At 42.5% G+C, this 24168-nt stretch overlaps 1 protein-coding gene across 1 annotated transcript in view; it reads left to right on the forward strand.

The window, feature by feature from the left end:
- CCDC87 (coiled-coil domain containing 87) overlaps nucleotides 1-24168 on the forward strand; it is a 107906-nt gene that overhangs the window by 18782 nt on the left and 64956 nt on the right. Inside the window, 6 exon segments of the mRNA XM_073556883.1 lie at nucleotides 10856-11106; nucleotides 13343-13574; nucleotides 17458-17545; nucleotides 18742-18824; nucleotides 19201-19355; nucleotides 19852-19993. Of these exon segments, the coding sequence (XP_073412984.1) occupies nucleotides 10856-11106; nucleotides 13343-13574; nucleotides 17458-17545; nucleotides 18742-18824; nucleotides 19201-19355; nucleotides 19852-19993 (951 nt within the window).

Consider the following 24168-nt stretch of genomic DNA (forward strand, 5'->3'; position numbering starts at 1 on the left):
TATAATCAAGGAAGGAATAAAGATTGAATTCCTTCGAATCCCCTATGAGTTCTTTGTTATAACTCGCCTTAATTCCTCACTTCAGCAAAAGGCTCTCGAAGACGAGATTCGAGTCCTGCTAGCTAAAAAAGTTTTAGTTGACGTCCCTGAGGAACAACAGGGTAGAGGCTTTTACTCTCCCCTGTTTTTGGTGTCTAAACCAGACGGTACATTTAGAACCATTATTAATTTAAAGAAGCTAAATTCATTTATAAAAAATTATAAGTTCAAAATGGAATCGATTAGATCCACTATAAAGCTTCTTTTCCCAAATTGCGTAATGGCAGGGATTGATTTAAAAGATGCTTATTATCATCTCCCTATACACAACAGATTCCAGAAATACCTAAGAGTCGCAGTGGAAGTCGAGGGCAGGATTCGTCATTTCCAATACGCGGCCATGCCCTTCGGGCTTTCCACGGCACCAAGAATATTTACCAAGGTGATGGCAGAAGTGATGGCCTACCTTCGCCAAAAGGACACACTAATTGTACCATATCTAGACGACTTCCTAGTAATTGGGAATTCAGTCAAACAATGTACTGAACGCGTGACTGACGCAGTCTCCTCTTTTCAGAGCCTTGGCTGGATCATCAATATCCAAAAGTCCAGACTCGATCCGCAATCTCTCCAGACATTTCTAGGATTTCAACTAGATTCCTTGACCCAGAGATGTCTACTACCCCAGGTAAAAATCATCCTCACAAAACAAAAAATACAAGCAGCTATAGATAAACCACGTGTATCCTTAAGAGGAGCAATGTCACTATTAGGATCACTAAATTCTTGCACCCCGGCAGTCCGGTGGGCCCAGTACCATGTCCGTACACTACAACACCAGATCCTCCAGGAGGATAAGCGACATAGTGGTCATTTACAGAGCAAAATAACCCTGTCACAAGAAGTCTTGACTTCCCTAGAGTGGTGGTTAGACGATGACCATTTATGTTCAGGAGTCCCATGGGTTATAGTTCCATCCTGTATTGTAACCACCGATGCCAGTCCCCAGGGCTGGGGAGCCCACATGGAGAATGGGTTTTATCAGGGAAGGTGGAGTAAAGAGGAATGTGATTACTCATCTAATTTAAAAGAACTGACTGCAGTGTTCTATGCTCTATACAACTTCCTTCCGCAGCTCCAACAGAAGCATGTAAGGATCCTGTCGGACAATACCACCACAGTGGCATATATAAACAGACAAGGAGGAACTCGATCAGAGACTCTGATGTCTTCAGCGGCAAAAATTTTAAACTTAGCAGAAAACTATTTTTTGTCCCTCTCGGCCCTTCATATAAGAGGCGAGAGCAATCAAAAGGCAGACTTCCTAAGCCGTCACACTCTACGACAAGGAGAGTGGTGCCTCAATCGGAAGGTCTTCAGGGACATAGTAGCCGCATGGGGACAACCCGAGGTGGATCTTTTTGCCACAAGGGAGAACAGGCAGATAAAAACCTTTGCCTCCCTATCTCCGTCAGATCACCCAAACATACTGGACGCCTTTCTAGTTCCATGGAATTTCAACCTAGCGTATGCGTTCCCTCCATTGATCCTCCTACCTCAAGTAATTCGGAAGATCAGAGACGACAAAGCAAGAATAATCTTAATAGCACCGTTCTGGCCAAAAAGACCGTGGTTTTCGTGGCTGCAGATTATGTCGATAACAGATCCTTGGGTCCTTCCGACTGCCAATCTACTCTCCCAAGGCCCCTTTTTCCACCCTCAAGTGCTCAGCTTGCACTTGACGGCGTGGAATTTGAGAGGCAGTTATTGAGGACAAGAGGATTCTCGGAGTCCTTAATTGCTACACTACTACAAAGTAGAAAACAGTCCACGACCCAGATTTACATTAGAATATGGAAAAAATTTCTTCAATTCCATACAGTACCTCATACAACAGAAGTTCCGATAATCCCAATCTTGGAATTTCTGCAGAAGGGGAAAGACTTAGGCTTAGCAGTAAATACACTGAGAGTACAAATATCGGCATTAGGAGCACTATATGGCCATAATATAGCAGGCAACAAGTGGATAACTCGTTTTATTACAGCATGTGAACGAATAACTCCAATCCACATACCCTCCGTCCCTACATGGGATCTAAATCTGGTCTTAGACGCCCTAACGGTAGACCCCTTTGAGCCGATCGACACAATACCCTTCAAATACTTAGCACTTAAAATGGCCCTCTTAGTATCACTAACCTCAGCTAGAAGAGTGGGTGATATTCAGGCCTTGTCAATAGATCCACCTTTTTTTCAAGAATACCAAGACAGATTGGTATTAAAACCAGACCCTGCCTACCTGCCAAAAGTGGCAACAAAATACCATAGATCTCAGGAGATACTCCTCCCAACCTTCTATAAAAATCCCTCTACTCCGGAAGAGCAGTGGTTCCATACTCTGGACGTCAAAAGAACTGTCCTAAAATGTATTGAGAGGTCCAACAGTTGGAGGCAGAGTAGGGCCCTATTTGTTTCATTTCAGGGCTGTAAGAAGGGGTATGGAGTCACGAAGAGCACCATTTCCCGGTGGATCAGAGAGGCCATTCGTTTAGCCTACTCCGCAAAAAACGAAGATCCTCCAGGGAACATCAGGGCGCATTCCACCAGGGCAATGGCAACCTCTTGGGCGGAAAAGGGAGATGTTCCGATTGAAACTATATGTAAGGCGGCAGTTTGGTCATCCCCTTCTACCTTCTATAAGCACTACAGACTTGATCTTTCATCAACCCCTGACTTAAGCTTTGGCAGGACTATCCTTGGCACGGTGGTCCCACCCAGGTGATGGTCTCTGGAATCTCTCCAGTGGGTGCTGTCGTGGCGAAGAGTAAAAAGCCGGATTACTTACCGGTAATGCTCTTTTAATGAGTCCACGACAGCACCCGTTCACTTCCCCCCCTAAAGATATCAATAGTTAAAGTATTACCAAATAATGGATAAGAAAGATGTTAAAATAAGAGAATATTGCCTAATCCTTGGCGGTCCTTCTGGTACTCTGAAACGTAAAACTGAGGAGGAAAGGCGGACCGCCCCTTTTATCTTTCCTGTAGGGTTTCCTGTTCCAAATGGGCGGATCCGATACCTCCAGTGGGTGCTGTCGTGGACTCATTAAAAGAGCATTACCGGTAAGTAATCCGGCTTTTTTTGACTGGAGGAACTTTGTTGTAGAGATGGATGTATGAGATTGAGCACCATCCCACTGAAGAATTTGACCCCTTTTATGATTTGGAATATAAGAGGTAGCTAATACGTCTAGATATTTTAGGCTATTGATATTGCCTTCCACCTTGCAAATGTTTTGCACACCCCCATACAAAATGTAACCCAGACCATGATCTTTGCACCACCAGATTAAATTGTTTTCTGGGTGTATTTTGGATCCATACGGGCTCCAGGAGGTCTCCTGCAGTATTTGCGGCGGCTGTGGTGTAATTCTACTGAAGATCCATCAGAGAAATCCACCTTCTGCCACTTTTCCAGCGTCCATCTGTTTAGCAGGCTGTGGGACTTTGCAAATGCCACACGGTTTTTATTTGCCTTTTGTTTAGTGCTGGCTTCTGGGCACTGATTCGACCATGGAGGCCATTTCAAGACAGAATCCTACAAACTGTTCTAGTTGAAACAGGGACTTGAGGTAACATAGTAACATAGTTATTAAGGTTGAAGGGAGACTTTAAGTCCATCTAGTTCAACCCATATCCTATCCTAACTTGTCCTAACGTGTTGATCCAGAGGAAGGCAAAAAAAACCAATGTGGCAAACAGGAAGCTTCACATTGGGGAAAAAAATTCCTTCCCGACTCCACATACTGCAATCAGACTAGCTCCCTGGATCAACGCAATATTAAGGAAACTAGTGTATATACCCTGTAATATTATACTTTTCAAGAAAGGCATCCAGTCCCTTCTTAAATTTTAGTAGGGAATCACTCATTACAACAGGTGACCAGGCCTGTTGGAGCCTTGCTGCAGCGGAAGAGGGGCTTGCTTTGGATTTTCTAACCAACAAACGTTCCTCCTGAGCAGTTGTCTTGCGGGGTCTGCCGAACCTGGGCTTGTCAAACACATCTCCAATCTTTTCTAATCATTTTTTAATTCTTTGTACTTGATGCTGAGACACATTAAAGGTGCCAGCCACCTCTGCAGTGGATCTGGTCTTCAGCCTCTTGATAATCCAGGCTTTGCTTGCAGGGTGGATTTTTGGCATGTTGTCAGAGCTCAAGTTGCAGCTCAAGTGAAGGTCTGGGGTGCTGGGTTTCTTTTTATACACACCCACTAATTAACTGATCATTTACTGAGCACAGGTGAGGATGTAAACTAGGATTGGGTGCATTATATGACCAGGTGTCAAAACTTATGTCTTGTCAAAATCTGACCATTCCGTGTCCATTAAATGATCAATATTCCGGCATTGATGGCAATTTATTTTCTTGACCTAAACCACATTTCGGAGGGTTTCAGCTTTCAAAAGAATAATTTATACAACCAATGGATGAATTTAACGTCAGGTTATAAGCTTTTATTTACATAAAATGGATAAGCGACATCACTCTGTTTGTAATGACTCTATATAATACACTCCCTGACAGAAGTTATCTATAGGGTAGCACGGTGGCTCAGTGGTTAGCCTTGCAGCCCTGGGATCCTGGGTTCAAATCCCACCAAGGAGACAACAACTGCAAGGAGTTTGTATGTTCTCCCCGTGTTTGTGTGGGTTTCCTCCAGGTTCTCCGGTTTCCTCCCACACTCCAAAGATATACTGATAGGGAATTTAGATTGTGCGCCCCATCGGGGACACCAATGATGTCTGTATAGCGCTGTGGAATTAATGGCGCTATATAAATGAGTAAAATAAATAAATTTCAAGTCTTTATTTCTGTTAATGTTGATGATTATGGCTTACAGTCAATGAAAACCCAAAAGTCAATATCTCAGTAAATTACAGTACTTTATAACACCAGCTTGAGAAAAAGATTTTAAAACATGAAATGTTGGCCTACTGAAATGTATGTTCAGTAAATGCACTCAATACTTGGTCGGGGCTAGTTTTGCATCAATTACTACATCAGTGTGGCTTGGCATGGAGGGGATCAGCCTGTGGCACTGCTGAGATGTTATGGAAGCCCAGGTTGCTTTGATAGCAGCCTTCAGCTCGTCTGCATTGTTGGGTCTGGTGTCTCTCATCTTCCTCTTTACAATACCCCATAGATTCCCTATGAGGTTAACATCAGGCAAGTTTGATGGCCAATCAAGCACAGTGATAGTGTGCTCTCAAATTTCCTGGTAGACGGCTGCACTGACTTTGGTCTTGATAAAACACAGTGGACCTACACCAGCAGATGACATGGCTCCCCAAACCATCACTGATTGGGGAAACTTCACACTAAACCTCAAGCAGCTTGGATTGTGTGCTTCTCCATTCTTCCTCCAGACTCAGGGACCTTGGTTTCCAAATGAAATGCAAAATGTACTTTCATCTGAAAACAACACCTTGGACCACTGAGCAACAGTCCAGTGCTTTTTCTCCTTGTCCCCAGGTAAGACGTTCCTGGCATTGTCTATTGGTCTGTGTGTGGCTCTTGAAGCAATGACTCCAGCAGCAGTCCACTCCTTGTGAATCTCCCCCAAATTCTTGAATGGCCTTTTCATAATCCTTTCAAGGCTGCAGTTATCCCGGTTGCTTGTGCACCTTTTTTCTACCACACTTTTTCCATCCACTCAACCTTCCATTAGTATGCCTGGCTACAGCCAGCTTCTTTAGCAATGACCTTTTGTGGCTTACCCTCCTTGTGGAGTGTGTCAGTGACTACCTTGACATCTGTCAAGTCAGCAGTCTTCCCCATGATTGTGGTGCCTACTGAAACAGACTAAGGCCATCGTCATCTCACGCCCCTGGAAGAAGCTACTTAGCGAAATGGCGCTCGTCGGGCGGGGGGAGACAGCCTGCGGCAATCAATTAGCTTTCACTGGTGGATGCTGCACCTAACGCGGCACACGTCTTAATATCCGGTACTAACCATCAGTCCCTTGTTTTATACATTAAGCACATCCATTATAAACTTGTTACTCTGTGCAGCTCCCTGGTGTATTCCAACCTATTAACCCCACATTATACCCAGGTTTCTAGCAGTCATATGGGCAATGTGCAATACTGCTCTTTTTGCAGATACTTAGTAGTAACACAACAATGGCTGATTTTTGTCTACTGAGGCATGCTGAACCTTGTAGTGACTAATTTGCATGTTCGAACCTCTGTTTATTCACGTGCAGTATTGCTTTTTGCAAAACTTAGTAGTAAAAAACAATGGTGATTATTGTCCTCTACTAAGGCATGTTGATTCTTGTAGGGACTAATTTGCATGTAAGAACCTTTTTGTATTTATACATACCTATAGGGTTATTTATTGTTTTTTCCATGTCTTTGTTACTTTCTTTGCTGCAGCTTATCCCCCTCTTTTTTGGAGGCCTAATGCCCTGTCTTTTAAATTCTCATTTTTTAATATATTCAATAAAGAATAATTTTTTAACAATTTATATTTTCTGTTATCTTCACTTTCTTTCCACATGACACATATCATTGTGGAATATGTTGAGCTCAGTATTGAAGTGACCTTGCCTAAAAGAAAGGACTATGAGATTAATTATCTGTCAAGTCATCAGTCTTCCCCATGATTGTGGAGCCTACTGAAACAGACTAAGGGCATCGTCATCTTTGTAAACGCTTAGGTAGCATTTGCAGGTGTTTTTGTTAATTATTCTAATTTACTGAGATAATGACTTTTGGGATTTCATTGGCTGTAAGCCATAATCATCAACATTAACATAAATAAACACTTGGAATAGATGACTCTGTCTGTAATGACTCTATATAATGAGTTTCACTTTTTTTTGTTTTGAAGAACTGAAATTAACTTTTTGATATTCTAATTTTTTTGAGAAGCACCTGTATTTAATATATCTTTAGTTCTTCATCCCAATTACATGAAGATTTAAGTGATATCAGATTATTTTATAAACTGCACACTGAACTTTTACTGCTCGATGAGATTGCTACAATGCAGAGTACAAGATTATTAGTTAACATACTAATTAAAACTTTAGATCCTGTAATTTTATTGTTTATACCGAAGTTCAGTTTTAAAGTTAATCTGTCACCTGGTTTTTGCTACCTCATCTGAGAGCAGGATGATGTAGGGGCGGCGACCCTGATTCCAGCAATGTTTCACTTACTGGGCTGCTTGCTGCAGCTTTGATAAAATCATCGATTTATCTGCTACAGATCTAACAGTGTGTCGAAATGCTGAGCTCTGTATAACCCCGCCCACATCACTGACCGTTTTCTGTGTACTGTGCATAGACAGAAAGCTGCCAATTAATGATGGGGCGGAGTTATACAGAGCTCATAAATACGGAGAACTAAATTGCAGCTGGATTGCTAGTCTTACAGTGATAATCTCCTGCTGATAAAATAGTGGTTTTATCAAACTTCCGCAAGCAGCCGAGAAAGTGACAATTCTTTGGAATATGGGTCTAAGCCTCTACACTATGCTGCTCTCAGGTTAGGTGGCACAAATGTGCATATAGATTCCCTTTAAAGGGTATAGGTCCCAGATTGTGTGTTGAAGACCACACTGCTCCGCAGCAAGTCAGCGTCCTGATTGCTAGAGAGTAGGTGCTCCTTTTTGATTCACCGTTCAAAGCTGTAGCATTGTTACCCCACCAGCCCAAACTGTGCACTCCCAATGTTGCTATATGAGGCAGCAGGATCAGAAGAGCTGCTGCAGCCTAAAGGGAGCGTCACCACTTTTCTGTCTTACCAGCTAAAAATATCATTTTATTCAGTGTCAGGTATGCATTCCCTAAATAGTTATGTAACCCCATGACTGCCCATGTATCGCCCATAAAAACCTTTTATACTTCTCCTGCAATGTATGCTAATGGGGTCAGTCCGGTCTGATGGTTCACTCACTCCCCCCTACCCTCGGCTGCTGTACACAGTCCATGATGTGAATAACACAGATCGCTGTGAGATATTGCGCGTGCGCAAACTGTTTCCCACGCGTGCGCAGTATGCTTTGCCCAACTGCGGGCAAAACAGAAAAGCAATGCACGCTTCTGCTTTTCGGACCGGACTGACCCGATTAGCATACAGTACAGACCAAAAGTTTGGACACACCTTCTCATTCAAAGAGTTTTCTTTATTTTCATGACTATGAAAATTGTAGATTAACTCTGAAGGCATCAAAACTATGAATTAACACATGTGGAATTATATAATTAACAAAAAAGTGTGAAACAACTGAAAATATGTCTTATATTCTAGGATCTTCAAAGTAGCCACCTTTTGCTTTGATTACTGCTTTGCACACTCTTGGCATTCTCTTGATGAGCTTCAAGAGGTTGTCACAGGAAATGGTCTTCCAATAGTCTTGAAGGAGTTCCCAGATGTCAGGAACACCGCACTGCACTTGCTTACTGAGCCAGTGCCTGTGCCCTGAGTAATACAAACTGTGCTCTAAGATACCTGTGGAGCAGGGCAGCAGCGGTGAAGATGTGTGCTTCAGACTAACAGGGCCTGAAGCACGTGACTGCTGGGGGCGTGGCCTAAGCTCCACAGAGCTAGGAGCTGCAGGAAAACTCCTAGAAGGGTAACTACGGGGCAAAGTTACCAAGGGGCATAGACAGGGACGTAAACAGAACAGGCCGGGGTCAAAGCACGAGATAGCACGACAGAACGGATAGTCAGGACGTAGCCAAGAAGTCAGAAACCAGAGAAACAGATACACAGTACAGAATCAACAGGCAAACTCACAACGGGGGACAGAACCGGGTCAGAACCATAGAAGCAAGCTAGAAGACAATCAACGGGCACAGGCACACAGGGGTCACCACACTCTGCCAAAGGCAAAAGTATAACTGACAGGGATTGGAGTTTCCCAGACCTATAAGAAGCTCTCCCTGAACCAAAGAGAGGCCACAATAATTAAGCCCAGGCGTGCAGGTCAAAGCCTGCACTGGGCTCAAGACATTAACCTCTGACGTGCAGGTAAAAACCTGCACTGGGATCATGACATCAGAGATGCTTAGCACTTGTTGGCCCTTTTGCCTTCTCTCTGCGGTCCAGCTCACCCCAAACCATCTCGATTGGGTTCAGGTCTGGTGACTGTGGAGGCCAGGTCACCTGGTGTAGCACCCCATCACTCTCCTTCTTGGTCAAATAGCCCTTACACAGCCTGGAGGTGTGTTTGAGGCCATTGTCCTGTTGAAAAATAAATGATGGTCCAACTAAACACAAACCGGATGGAATAGCATGCTGCTGCAAGATGCTGTGGTAGCCATGCTGGTTCAGTATGCCTTCAATTTTGAATAAATCCCCAACAGTGTCACCAGCAAAGCACCCCCATCACACCTCCTCCTCCATGCTTCACGGTGGGAAACAGGCATGTAGAGTCCATCCGTTCACCTTTTCTGCGTCGCACAAAGACACGGTATTTGGAACCAAAGATCTCAAATTTGGACTCATCAGACCAAAGCACAGATTTCCACTGGTCTAATGTCCATTCCTTGTGTTCTTTAGCCCAAACAAGTCTCTTCTGTTTGTTGCCTGTCCTTAGCAGTGGTTTCCTAGCAGCTATTTTACCATGAAGGCTTGCTGCACAAAAGTCTCCTCTTAACAGTTGTTGTAGAGATGTGTCTGCTGCTAGAACTCTGGGTGGCATTGACCTGGTCTCTAATCTGAGCTGCTGTTAACCTGCTATTTCTGAGGCTGGTGACTCGGATGAACTTATCCTCCGCAGCAGAGGTGTCTCTTGGACTTCCTTTCCTGGGGCGGTCCTCATGTGAGCCAGTTTCTTTGTAGCGCTTGATGGTTTTTGCCACTGCACTTGGGGACACTTTCAAAGTTTTCCCAATTTTTCGGACTGACTGACCTTCATTTCTTAAAGTAATGATGGCCACTAGTTTTTCTTTACTTAGCTGCTTTTTTCTTGCCATAATACAAATTCTAACAGTCTATTCAGTAGGACTATCAGCTGTGTATCCACCAGACTTCTGCACAACACAACTGATGGTCCCAACCCCATTTATAAGGCAAGAAATCCCATTTATTAAACCTGACAGGGCACACCTGTGAAGTGAAAACCATTTCCGGTGACTACCTCTTGAAGCTCATCAAGAGAATGCCAAGAGTGTGCAAAGCAGTAATCAAAGCAAAAGGTGGCTACTTTGAAGAACCTAGAATATAAGACATATTTTCAGTTGTTTCACACTTTTTTGTTAATTATATAATTCCACATGTGTTAATTCATTGTTTTGATGCCTTCAGAGTGAATCTACAATCTTCATAGTCATGAAAATAAAGAAAACTCTTTGAATGAGAACTTGTGTCCAAACTTTTGGTCTGTACTGTACATTGCAGGATAAATATAAAAGGTTTTTATGGGTGATACATAGTCAGTCAGGGGGTTACACAACTATTTAGGGAATGCATAGCTGACACTGAATAAAATGTTTTTTTTAGCTGGTAGTACAGAAAATTGGTGACAGGTTCCCTTTTAAGAGCGGTGCTTACAAGCTTAATAGTAAAGAGCTTGAGAGCGCTGCACATTTTCTGTTACGGGTGTAGGCCATCAGAGTGGCCTCTTCCGCATGCAGTAAGCTGTAAACAAGAAGATATAAAATTGTATTTACCAGGCGAACAGAGGGAACTTTTATTAAATAGTACATTACAAATATTTTTTATAAGCACTATGTAACAGCAGCCATCTATGAAGATGGGAATAACCCTTTGACTATGTGCTCCTTTTTTATTTCTTACAGGAGGATGTCATTCTCGGTGAGGTAAAGGTGGCCTGGGTCAACATTCCGCATGTACTGTGCAGCGGAATAATGACAAAAAATGAGAAGCGCCAACTTCACAAGCGTCTCATCACCCATGTCATGATTGTCTCAGAGGAGCTGTTCTTCTACTACTTGCACAAAATGGCGAAGAACCAATCTCACTCTGTGTTTTCTGCAGAAGCCAATCTTACACGGTTCAAAGCGCAACTGTTACTTGACTGCTCCAAATTGTGCGTCCAATAAGTCACCTATTTCCTATAGTGAAAAAAAAGAATGTTATTGAATTAGGTATTCAAAGACTTCAGTTTACTTAACTGATGATGTTATCTTCCAAGATGGTTTAGTCAGCATTTACAGACCCCTAAGTGGCTATGCCCACCATGCGCAAAGTAAGGGGAAAATGTGCGGATGGTACCCACGGTCTGGGGGAGAGGAGATTCTCCTCCACGCCCTGGGTACCATATCCCGGTGAAAAAAATAAATTACAATAAAAAATTGTGATATTCTCTCCTTCCGGCGGCCCCCGCAGCCTTCCCGCCTGTCAGCCACGCTGCCGTCATCTTCCGGTCCCAGTGATGCCTTGCGACAGTGACCTGTGATGACGTAGCTGTCTCGTGAGATGCTACGTCATCTGGGGTCATTGTCGCAAGGCATCGTGGCTGACAGGCGGGAAGGCTTCGGTGGCCGCCGGAAGGTGAGAATATCACGATTTTTTTTTTTTTTATTATTTTTAACATTCTATCTCTTACTACTGACGCTGCATAGGCAGCCTCAATAGTAAAAAGTTAGTCACACTTGTCAAGCACTATGTTTGACGAGTTTGACCAACCTGTCAATCACTTTCCAAGCGATGCTACAGATCGCTTGGAAAACGCCAATTTTCTGCAAGCTAATTACGCTTCCAAAAGGCTTGTGTTTTGTGGGAAAATGAATGTGAATTCCGCATGCGTTTTACCCCCGGCAGGGAGTTGCAGAAATTTCCGCGGCAATTCCGCACATGTGCACATAGCCTAAAGGTGTTCATACTCATTAGATGGATGTGGCCGATAGGACAATAATCTGATGTGTATGGAGACATCCTGGCTTTCAATTCCTGGGCACTCCCACATCTGCTATTGTGGAAAAGAAGGATAAGGCATGGTGACTGTTAACATATCTCATCCATTGTAATCAAGGGAGTAGAGCCATTTTCTGAGGTGTCTCGTTTACAGATCTAACATCCTTTACCCAGATAGTGTTTTTCATTTATTCCCCTTTTCTTTAGAGAGAAACTTTCTGAAATCATGTAAACGAGTGATGGTCCCCTAGTCGTTCCTAAAATGATTCAGTACATCCTGTCTCTTTTGCTGGAATGTTCTGATGGCCATTACATTTGCAAACCTAATAACTGTCCACAATTTTGCCTTGAGGAGAAGTAGGAGATAGTGTGTCTGGTTGACCTTACTGCTGTGAAATATGGCGTCACTCCACATGTGGTAATACTTCAAGTAGTGTTCATTTACGCATTTCAGCAGCAGAGTCAACCAGAAAGTCGGCCTCTTACTTCTACTATATCTACATATTTATTTTGGTAAAAATTATGTTTACTAAATACGCTTATTATTATTATTACCTTTATGCATTATTTGCAGTTTATTTTTTACTTTTTAGTTCAGGATATTTGTGTTTTTTGCTTTCTCTGGTTAATGGTCATGTGTTAATATGCACTTACATTGTGCATACACATTAACTTACTTTCTCAGTTCAGACTCCAGTTTTTTATATCTACATGCGGAAGAAGATCCTCTGCTATCTGCTGCTATGTAATCTACGGGCATTTATTGGAGTTGTGACATAGACAACCCAATTAGGGGTGAGCAACACCCTCACCCCCGGATTTTCACTTTTAAAATACCTTATTAGCTTGTGTACGCTTGTCTCCCTTTTCCACAATTTTGCCTTGGTATAGCCTGCTTGTCAGAATCGTACATGGGTTGCTGAAGTTAAAGGTCCAAGGCTGCACTTCCGCCCAGCTATGAAGATAGCATTTCAGTTGATATTTCTATCAGGTTAAGTATTGTCATGGAGATATCATATGGATTGATTGTGCTACATGTACCCTCTATGGACCTGTAACTGTAAAGCCCCCGTAGCTGTTAGTTGAACAAAGGTTTGGCCGGCATCTGTCTCACCCAACTCTTACATAATCTTCCAAGCACTCATGTGTTCTCTATGAGAGAGCTGCTGCCAGACATCTCTGGCAGTGGTTTATCTTTTAGAGAACAAAAGGATCAGCAGTCCGAAATCACACATGCTGGTTCCTTTTGTCTCTCCTTTTGAGGGAGAATCAGGATGTCCACATATACATTAGACCACAGACCGAGCCTGTCAGTGTCAACGGGTTAGTAATATGCATGAAGGCTTTATGTCTTTAATGGCCATTAGTTCAAGTAACCAATAAATTATAAACATTTAATTTTCTTTTAGTATGAATGTGTTTTCAGTGAGACATTTCCTGATGGCTGAGATAAAGGAACTAGAGGAGAAACACTTATTGCACGTTGACACCAAAGACGCTTTCTACAATAACGAATGTGCAAATCTGATGAAAGATCAATATAAAAAGCGCACACCAAATTTGACTCTGGAATATTTCATACGATTGGGCAGACCTGACATTGCAGTGCACAAAGAGAAAAGAGAAACAGACCTGATCCAGGTAACCTCAGATCTACCTATCTGGTTATCCGTCCGTCTAGGTCCGATCTAGCTTCTGACAGTGAGAGCTTTTAATGATTGTAGGCACCGCATCATGAAATCTTTTATTCTGGGAAACATTTTTTTTTTTTTACTTGTTTTATTGAACATTTTACAAAAAAAAATGGTTCATCATAGAACAAAAGAACAAACAGTATTTCTCATTGCTAGTTAATGCTGCCTGGCAATGTTAACCTTGCCCTTAACATACCATGGGTCTCATAGCTTAGCCAAAGCATAAGACACCCATGTCTGGCACTAAATATCACAAACTCATGAGAGAATACTCATCATCACCTGGGGACTAATGTGATTCAAAGGGGAATGGAAGCCTTTTTGTGACCTCTGAGGTCCACCAGAGCCTGTGACATTCATGAATTTCAATGACCACCAACCGATAATATACCGGTAGCTCATTAACAAGATATTACGTTGATGAATTTTAGAATAAGAAAACATAGACCTCATTCAGATACCCAATTTCTTTTCCTTGTCCATAGCTGCCTTTTATCAGTGTTTGGTCACTTTTGTCCGTATTAATCATCATTGTTTCATCAGTAATTTTGTTGTATGATTGGAAAAATTACAAAGCTTCTCCTACCCATTACAATGTTAAATTCAGATGGCGTCCGTGTGCTGTCGGTGATTTTCACAGACCCACAGACTTGCATTGATGAGTTTGACCTGTGACCCTAATCAAAAATGGATATACAGTGGGTGGAATAAAGTTTGAATATGTCACCACTTTTGTTTGTAAATTTATGTCTAAAGGTGCTAATGACATGAAATTCTCACCAGATGTCAGTAACAACCCATCCAATCCACACATTCAAAGAAATCAATCATAGATGTCCATATTAACCCCTTAATCCCATATGACTTGCTGTCCCGTCCATGTGCCCTGGGACTTAATCCCCAGGGACGGGATAGTACGTCATAGCGATCAGCGGCGCCCACATGGTGAGCGCCGCTGATTGTGGCCGGGTGTCAGCTGATTATCACAGCTGACACCCGGCACAATGTGTCAGGGCCCCCGACACGTTAACCCCTTGCACACCGCGATCAAACACGATCGCGTTGTACCGGGGGTTAAAGGGAAGCATCGGCAGGGAGGGGGCTCCTTCCGTGCTTCCCTGAGCCCCCCACGGCAGTGCAATGTGCAGCACTGCTGCGGGGGGCTCCTTCCCTGCAGGCCCCCGAATCCAAGATGGCGACGGGGACATTCGGGGGCCTGCAGGGAGCCGGCATCCTCAGTGCCTGCAAAGTGCAGGCACGAGGAAGCCTGCTGCACTGCCTGTGACAGATCGTTGATTTGTCACAGTGATCTGTGATGTGACAGATCAGCGATCTGTCACAGGACAGTGATGTCCCACCTAGGGCAATGTAATAAAATTAAAAAAAAAAAAAAAAGTGTTAAAATAATTTAAAAAAAAATGGCCAAATAAATTAGAAAAACAAAAAAAATATTCCCCCAATAAATTCAAAAAATAAAAAAGTTATAGCTCGCACAATAAAGCGATGCAAAAATAATTTTTATTTTCACGCCCGGGCGTTATAAACTTCTGTGAAGCACTTGGGGGTTCAAAGTGCTCACCACACATCTAGATAAGTTCCGTGGGGGGTCTAGTTTCCAAAATGGGGTCACTTGTGGGGAGTTTCAATAGTTTAGGTACATCAGGGGCTCTCCAAAAGCAACATGACACCCGCAGACCATTCCATCAAAGTCTGGATTTCAAAACGTCACTACTTCCCTTCCGAGACCCGACGTGTACATACAGTAGTTTTCTCCCACATGTGGGGAATCGGCGTACTCAGGACAAATTGGACAACAACTTTTGGGGTCCAATTTCTCCTGGTAACCTTGGGAAAATAAAAAAATTGGTGACTAAAAGATCATGTTTGTGGAAAAAATACGATTTTTTTTATTTTCACGCCCGGGCGTTATATAAACTTCTGTGAAGCACTGGAGGGGTCAAAGTGCTCACCACACATCTAGGTAAGTTCCTTGGGGGGTATAATTTCCAAAATGGTGTCATTTGTGGGGGGTTTCCACTGTTTTGGTACATCAGGGGTTTTCCAATCGCGACATGGTGTCCGATCTCAATTCCAGCCAAAAACGTCAAATGGCGCTGCTTCCCTTCCAAACTCTGCCATGCGCCAAAATAGTGGTTTACCCCCACATGTGGGGTATCCGCGTACTCAGGACAAATTGCACAATAACTTTTAGGGTCCTGTTACCCTTTGGAAAATAAAAATTGGGGGTGAAAAGAACATTTTTGTGGAAAAAATGATTTTTTAATTTGTACCGCTGAACGTTCTAAACTTCTGTGAAGCCCTTGTGGATTCAAAGTTCTCACCACATATCTAGATAAGTTCATTGGGGGGTCTAGTTTCCAAAATGGGGTCACTTGTGGGGGGTTTCCACTGTTTAGGTACATCAGGGGCTCTCCAAACGTGACATGGCGTCCGATCAGAATTCCAGCCAATTTTGCATTGAATAAGTCAAATGGCGCTCCTTCCCTTCTGAGCTCTGCCATGCTCCGAAACAGTGGTTCCCCCCCCCACATATCAGGTATCAGCGTACTCCGGACAAATTGCACAATAACTTTTCCAGTCCAATTTCTCCTGTTACCCTTGGTAAAATAAAAAAAATTGAACCTGAAGTATTTTTTTTGTGAAAAAAAGTTAAATGTTCATTTTTTTTTAAATATTCAAAAAATTCCTGTGACGCACCTAAAGGGTTAATAAAATTCTTGAATGTGGTTTTGAGCACCTTAAGGGGTGCAGTTTTTAGAATGGTGTCACTTTTGGGTATTTTCTATCATATAGACCCCTGAAAGTGGCTTCAAATGTGATGTGGTCCATAAAAATAAAATGGTGTTGCAAAAATGAGAAATCGCTGGTCAATTTTTAACCCTTATAACTTCCTAACAAAAAAAAAATTTTGGTTCCAAAAATGTGCTGATGTAAAGTAAACATGTGGGAAATGTTACTTATCAAGTTTTTTGTGTGCCGTATCTCTGTGATTTAAGGGCATAAAAATTCAAAGTTGGAAAATTGCGAAATTTTCAAAATTTTCACCAAATTTCCATTTTTTTCACAAATAAACACAAGTTATTTGAATGAAATTTTACCACTAACATGAAGTACAATAAAATGTCACGAGAAAACAGTCAGAATCACCGGGATCCATGGAAGCGTTTCAGAGTTATTACCTCATATAGGGACAGTGGTCAGAATTGTAAAAATTGGCCCGGTCATGAACGTGCAAACCGCCCTTAGGGCTTAAGGGGTTAAATTAAATAAGCATCATATGTCATTTCTCATTATTACACATAACTTGATTTATGGACATCTATGGTTTGATTTCTTTGCCTGTGTGGATTGGATGGGTTGTTACTGACATCTGGTGAGAATTTCATGTCTGTGGCACTTTTAGAAATATGTTTACTTAGATTATTGGTGATGTGTTCAATACTTATTTCACCTGCTGTATTTTTTTTTGCAGACACAAAGTTTGGGTAAGACATTTGAACAACTCCATAGATTATAATGGGTTCATGGTCTGTAGTCAAAAACCATGATCAGAACTCACATGAAAAAATAGACGTCTGAATGAGGCAAAACAGAGGTATTTTCTGCAATGTTCACAATTTCAGCATTAATTTCTGAGTAACTGATTCAAAAACAAACTTAATTCCTCAATGCTAGCTGCTGCGTTACCTTTAGATATACTAATATACAGTATAGCCAACTTTACATGTTAATGTATAAATCCTAAAAGTATAACTTCTGTAAAAATGACACTTTCATTGAAAAGTACAAATATGTTTGAATCTTTGCAGCTTACAAACATAAAGCCACTGGATTTAGAAAAGGTGCATATGCTGATTCCCAAACAAGATGACTGCCGATTTCTTAAAAATATCCAATGTGAGTAAATCTAATAATACATACACTGCACTGAGTACACAGAGCATTATTTCCATAGTGTTCCAGTATGGGTTCACTTTTATATATGGAACTAGATGGAGGCCTGATGCTATCGCATCGGGAGGGCGGTAATGTCACGATGGGGGCAGGTTTGCAGCGTTGAGAATCGCTCACCCACCTATCCACTCTCTCTTTCCCCCTGTGCTGACTTCTTCCGTCTGTGACTCTTCTTTGACCTGTTTACCCCATGTGCTATCCGCCTTGTCAGGTTTCTGCGGTAACTTGTAGCCGTCCTTTTCTTTGATGGTATATTCTTGGTATTTTTTTGATGTTGGCATTGATGTTTGCTTTTTAAAGGAGTATCCCCACAAACGAAAATTCATTTTAAAAATTGTCTGTGTCTGACTGTGTACAGAACATACCACAGCTTCTGGGCAGGGGAGGAAGCAAAAGACAATACTGACATTACACCAGGATATCGCAGAGGATACATTTTGTGAGGTAAAATATTGTCGCGCATCTGTCGCCGGGATCAGCTGAATTATTCACTGCGCCTGCACGGAATTCGTGCAGGCGCAGTATATCAGACCGTCACCATCTTTGTGCAGACAGATAGGTGCGGTCACATTAAAACTGCGCATGCGCTCCGCCTGTACAAAGATGGCGGCGGTCAGTGAATCATTCGGCTGATCCCGGCAGTGGCGTGTTCGCGACGGTGTTCCGCTGGTGGTACCGCGCAAGAGGCTGCGTACGGCATATACAGTGTGTGTGTGGTGTGTATGGCATATACAGTGTGTGTTTATGCGTGTGTGTGTGGTGCGTACGACGTATAGAGTGTGTTTGTGGTGCGACGGTGTTCCGCTGGTGGTACCGCGCAATAGGTTGGTACCACCAGCAGTTTCCATATTGAGACTCCCATCACTTGGGTGTCCCAATATGGCGGTCGGTGAACTTCCGCCGCTTGAAATTCGGAGATCTGGATGGAACAGGAAGTGATGACATTACAAGGTAAGTATTTAGTAGATGTTTGGTCTTGGCTTTTGGTAGCCCAATAAGCTGGACATACTTTTCAATACCTCCATTTCTTACATGTTTATACTGAAGCAATGTACAATAATAATTTGTTAAACATCATAATGGAAAAATGTGCATTATGGCCGGTGGTAACATCACCTTGTCTGCTGATTTTTACACAGGTGAAGCATTAACCACCCCATGTCCATTTCTACACGAAGCAGATCATGACACAAAACAAAGGAGCAGTCTTACAACTCTAAAGGTGGTTCTGCCCTTTTCTTTGGTTGTACACTACATTTCTGAGATTCCTTTGAGCCCAAGATGACTTTTATGTAATTCCTGGATGTTTCACATTTTGGGGGATGACATTTTGCTTAGATTTAGGCTTTGTGCACTGTGCAGTGCTGCATACATGGAGGCCATACAGAGGCAATAGAGCCAATCCATGTGAAAGGAATAACTCAAGGGAGCTGATGTAGTCAGACGCATATGTATATACTGTAGGTCCCATAGACTTCTGTATGTGCTGTATTATTGCACTGTACCCGCAGGTTGTACAGAACCATAATGCAGTAATATGTCCTTATTTCTGCAGCTCAATGGCAAGTGTTACATTGTAAACCTTTGTATTAATATAGAAGTCGGTATCCTGCCCTAATTTGAGGTCTGGTGACCTCCTGGTTGATGAATTGAGGATAACCTTTAAACATCGTGCAGCTGAATGTCCAGAGATGATTATTGCAGCAGAAGAAGCAGGAGTCAAGGGCAATCACGTAAAAGAAGATCTCCAAAGGTACCTACGTTTTTGTGTTAGTGATCATCTAAAGATAAAGAGGGGTGAACCCATCAAGTCTTGAACCTGTAGCACACTGGAGTAAGGTATGCCAAAATATTGCTTGCCCCAACTTTTGCACCTTTTGGACTTCAGAAAAGTGTCATAAAGGGTCTTATAAATTCCCCCAATGTGTGTCTGTCAGCCTGATTTTAAGCTTATGTGGTTAGTGGAATTTCAAGAGACTTCTCACATCCTTTATAATTCTACAAACACTCTGAAATGATCTTGGATCACCATAATGTGGGAAAACATCTTGCACAAGAAGAAAATCTTTGCACATAAGACTAAATTAGTTTTCAACACTACTGCTAAGTTTTCACTTTTGCGTATTCTCCTTATAAAGCTCATATTACTTACAATGAATTTATTTGCAGAAACCATAATATTTGTTTTTATTTATGTCATATGAATGCTGAAGTGTTATAATATAATTGCTGATATTCATGTCTTTAAGGTTAATAGAAGACTCCGTGTTGGAGACGCCTATCCAAGTAAAAAGCTCCTGTACTGAAGAGGAGATTCCTCCGTTAATTAGAGCTACAGCTCCTGGAAACACAAATGTAGCGAAACGACAGAAGATGGAAGCTTTGCTACAGGTGGATCCACAATTTTCACTCACCTTTATAATATAATTATGATCTGTGTGCATTGTTTCCTGCTAATATTCCCATTTTGGTATTCAATGGGGGCCGTGCAGATAAGCAATTTTTTTTTCATGTACCGAATCTACATGTGAAAATAATTACGGCATACAGTAGTTTCTTCTGCAAATCAGATGAAACTCGCATATTCAAATATATGGGTGAGTAAAAAAAATCGGATGCCCTACAGAGACATGGTAAAGTATCAGACTTCTTATGGATACATTCCACCAGCTCTGTGACATAGGAAACTGTAAATGGTCTTGTAAATGAGTAATACTGTAGATGCAGCTGTAAAAGACGGATTGTATACAAATTGCACACGGATAAAAAGTGACAAAAAAATCATCCCACTTTTCTGTATGAAACTGAATAATTTTTTTTTCATATTAAAAGTTTTATTGAACATTTTAATATATTCAAGGTCCAACAAAATCACACTTCCCAGAGTCTATAACGTATAGGATATCAATACATAGACCAGATGTGGACGTATAAAGCCTCTTTCACACTTCAGTTTTTTGCATCAGTTCAAATCCGCCAAAAAGTCAGACAAGCGGATCCGTTGTCAACTGATGTGAACGGACGTCTGAAAATGAGGAAATTTAAAGGAAAGCGAGAGAGAGAGAGTGTTGTTTTTTGTTTTTTTTTTTCCTTTTCAGTGTTTGGAGGATCCGCCAGAGAAAAAAACGTTACAAGCTCCGTTTTGAAATCTTTGAGGATGGTGACGGACAGCAACTTTTGGCGGATCCTCAAAAAAAACGGATGCAACGGATAGCAATCCGTCACAATCCGCCGTTAATGGAAGTCAATGGGGAAAAAAAACGGATCCTCAAAAGAAAATTGAGGATCCGTTTTTTTCAAAACCTGGCGGATTGTGACTGATTGTAAAAAACTGAAGTGTGAAAGAGGCCTAACAAGTAATTGAACATAATCAACTGAGGGTCGCATCAAGACTTAGAGGGAAGACTGAGGGGAAGTATTATTTGTTAGAGGAAAAAGTTAGAGGCTGAGAATAGAAGAAGAAAGATACTTGAATAGTAGGGCTGACCCACAGGGGCAAAAATGGAAACCAATGGGGCACAAGAGGGAAGAGAGATGATCATGAGTAGACATCAGACCAAAGGGCAATCAAGACAGGCGAGATGCAAAGGGCTTGGGATGGAGATAAATTACCTAAGGATGGACCTTTAGAAGGGAGCTAGGAAGAAGTCCAAACCATTTGTTAGCAATTTTAATCCATTCCTCCTGTGAGTGACTCCCCAATGTTTCCATGCGGTGGGTAGTAGCAACTTCCACAAACCATTCCTCTAAAGATGCAGTGTCTGACAATTTCCAGAGACGGAGATTATTGTTTTGACTGCCTAGTGTAGATGTCTTAGAAGAGATTTTTTTTAAAGTCAGGTCCAGACGTAGGAAACATGAAAAGTAAGGTTGCTTCAAGTTTTTTGGGAATGCCTACTCTGGTTACTTCCATAATTACACTGCTCAACAAAATAAAGGGAACACTTAAACAACAGAATATAACTCCAAGTAAATCAAACTTCTGTGAAATCAAACTGTCCACTTAGGAAGCAACACTGTTTGACAATCAATTTCACATGCTGTTGTGCAAATGGAATAGACAACAGATTGAAATTATTGGCAATTATCAAGACACCCTCAATAAAGGAGTGGTTCTGCAGGTGGAGACCACAGACCACATCCCAGTACCAATGCTTTCTGGCTGATGTTTTGGTCACTTTTGAATGTTGGTTGTGATTTCACACTTGTATGTTATGAATGAGTCACCGTAGGAGGCAAAAACAGAAATACTAGCTAAGTCCAGAAAACAAGAGAAGTTGGCAGCTATCGGATTGCAGACCCCTGAACCTATCAACAACAACTAGCAGTAGCCGTGGGGGGTTCCTACGGTGCCCTAGACCCCTCGATCACAGCCGGAGAACTAAATAGCCTAAAGACAGAAAGGGAAATCTAAACTGCCCCAGAGCAGACCCCAAAACAATAGGCAGCCCCCAACATATAATGACGGTGAAGCAAGATGAAAAAACACTCACACAGATAAAAAGATAGGCTGAGCAAATGATGGGGCCCAGGCTAACTAAATAGGACAGGATAGAAAAGCTGCTGTCTGCAATCCGCCAAAACCCTATCAAAACAAGAGCCAACAGACTGATAGGGAAAAAAGCCCTGAAGACGCTAGGCTTCAAAAAGACTATATCAGTGCTCAGGTATTTTCTGAAGACAGAGCAAAAGGAATTCAGCTCACCCCAGCAGGGAATGGCAGAAATCCAGAAAAACAATGCAAAACAAAACCAAAACACAAATGCAAAAAGCAGAGGAGAAAACTTAGCTTTTGAGGAGCAGGAATCAGACTGGTCTCCAAGAATCCCTCAGAGAAATCACCCGCAAGGCAGAAGGGCGTCGGCTGCCTTATATCCAGTCAGCAGTTCCAGTCACCCAGTCATCATCATTCTGCTCAGGTGCTTGGTAATCAGCCTCACTACCTTCCTTCACCAGAAGAGGGAGTTCATCAGACCTCAGTGGTGAAGGGGAAAATGAACTCACAACACTCGTAGCATGAGACGGACTCTTCAACCCACACAAGTGGCTCAGGTAGTGCAGCTCATCCAGGATGGCACATCAATGCGAACTGTGGCAAGAAGATTTGCTGTGTCTGTCAGCGTAGTGACCAGAGGCTGGAGGCGCTACCAAGAGACAGGCCAGTACACCTAGAGACATGAAGGGGGCAGCAGCAGGACCGCTACCTCTGCCTTTGTGCAAGGAGGAACAGGAGGAGCACTGTTCTGGATCTGCTGCCTGCAACATCCTTCAGCATGACCGGTATGGCAGTGGGTCAGTAATGGTGTGGGGTGGCATTTCTTTGGAGGGCCGCACGGTGTTGGGCTGTGAGCACAACCCCCATCTGTGGATGTCGGGCGCTCAGACCAACCTCATGGAGTCGGTTTCTAACCGTTTGTGCAGACACATGCACAATTTGTGGCCTGCTGGAGGTCATTTTGCAGAGCTCTAGCAGTGCTCCTCCTGTTCGTCCTTGCAGAAAGGCGGAGGTAGCGGTCCTGCTGCTGGGTTGTTGCCCTCCTACGGCCCCCTCCACGTCTCCTGGTGTACTGGCCTATCTCCTGGTAGCACCTCCAGCCTCTGGACACTATGCTGACACAGCAAACCTTCTCGCCACAGCTCGCGTTGATGTACCATCCTGGATGAGCTGCACTACCTGAGCCACTTGTGTGGGTTGTAGAATCCATCTCATGCTACCACGAGTGTGAAAGCACAACCAACATTCAAAAGTGACCAAAACATCAGCCAGAAAGCATTGGTACTGAGATGTGGTCTGTGGTCCCCACCTGCAGAACCACTCCTTTATTGAGGGTGTCTTGATAATTGCCAATAATTTCCATCTGTTGTCTATTCCATTTGCACAACAGCATGTGAAATTGTCAATCAGTGTTGCTTCCTAAGTGGACAGTTTGATTTCACAAAAGTTTGATTTACTTGGAGTTATATTCTGTTGTTTAAGTGTTCCCTTTATTTTTTTGAACAGTGTAGTTTAAGATTTCCCTCTCAGAACATCTCCGAACAGAACCACCAAACTTTTGATAGTGTGCTTTTGCACGGCCCACAAGCACTACCCACAATGCCAACATAATTTGAGGTACCAGGATACCATTTGCAGAAAATCAAGGGAACTCAATACCACCTGGAGAAAATGTTATGGTTTGTTTCCTGGGCTTTAGTTGCGATGAGCGATTTATACGAGAGATGGAAATATCTACTCCATTCCTCATCTGAAAATATCAATTGTAATTCAGTTTCCCAGGACTTACAAAAATGGAGGAGAGATTCTTGATCAAGGGATAAAAGCGACTTGTATAAAATCAAAATTGCATGGTCAGTTTTTGATGGGAAGTACACAATGTTTCAAACTGGGATAGAGGACGTGCAGATTTCTCCTTCGCCTCATTGAGGGACACAGGTACTGTGGGTGTATGCTACTGTCATCTGGAGATCTAGTGTCATCTGACACTAGGAAAACAACACAAGGTTAGCTCCTCCCCCGCCGTATACACCCTTGCCGTGAATGCGGGCGGAAACCAGTTTTTCGCTTA

Source organism: Dendrobates tinctorius, unplaced genomic scaffold (genome assembly GCF_039654945.1).
Source record: "Dendrobates tinctorius isolate UK_male_01 unplaced genomic scaffold, ASM3965494v1 ptg000241l, whole genome shotgun sequence".
Taxonomy (NCBI): domain Eukaryota; kingdom Metazoa; phylum Chordata; class Amphibia; order Anura; family Dendrobatidae; genus Dendrobates; species Dendrobates tinctorius.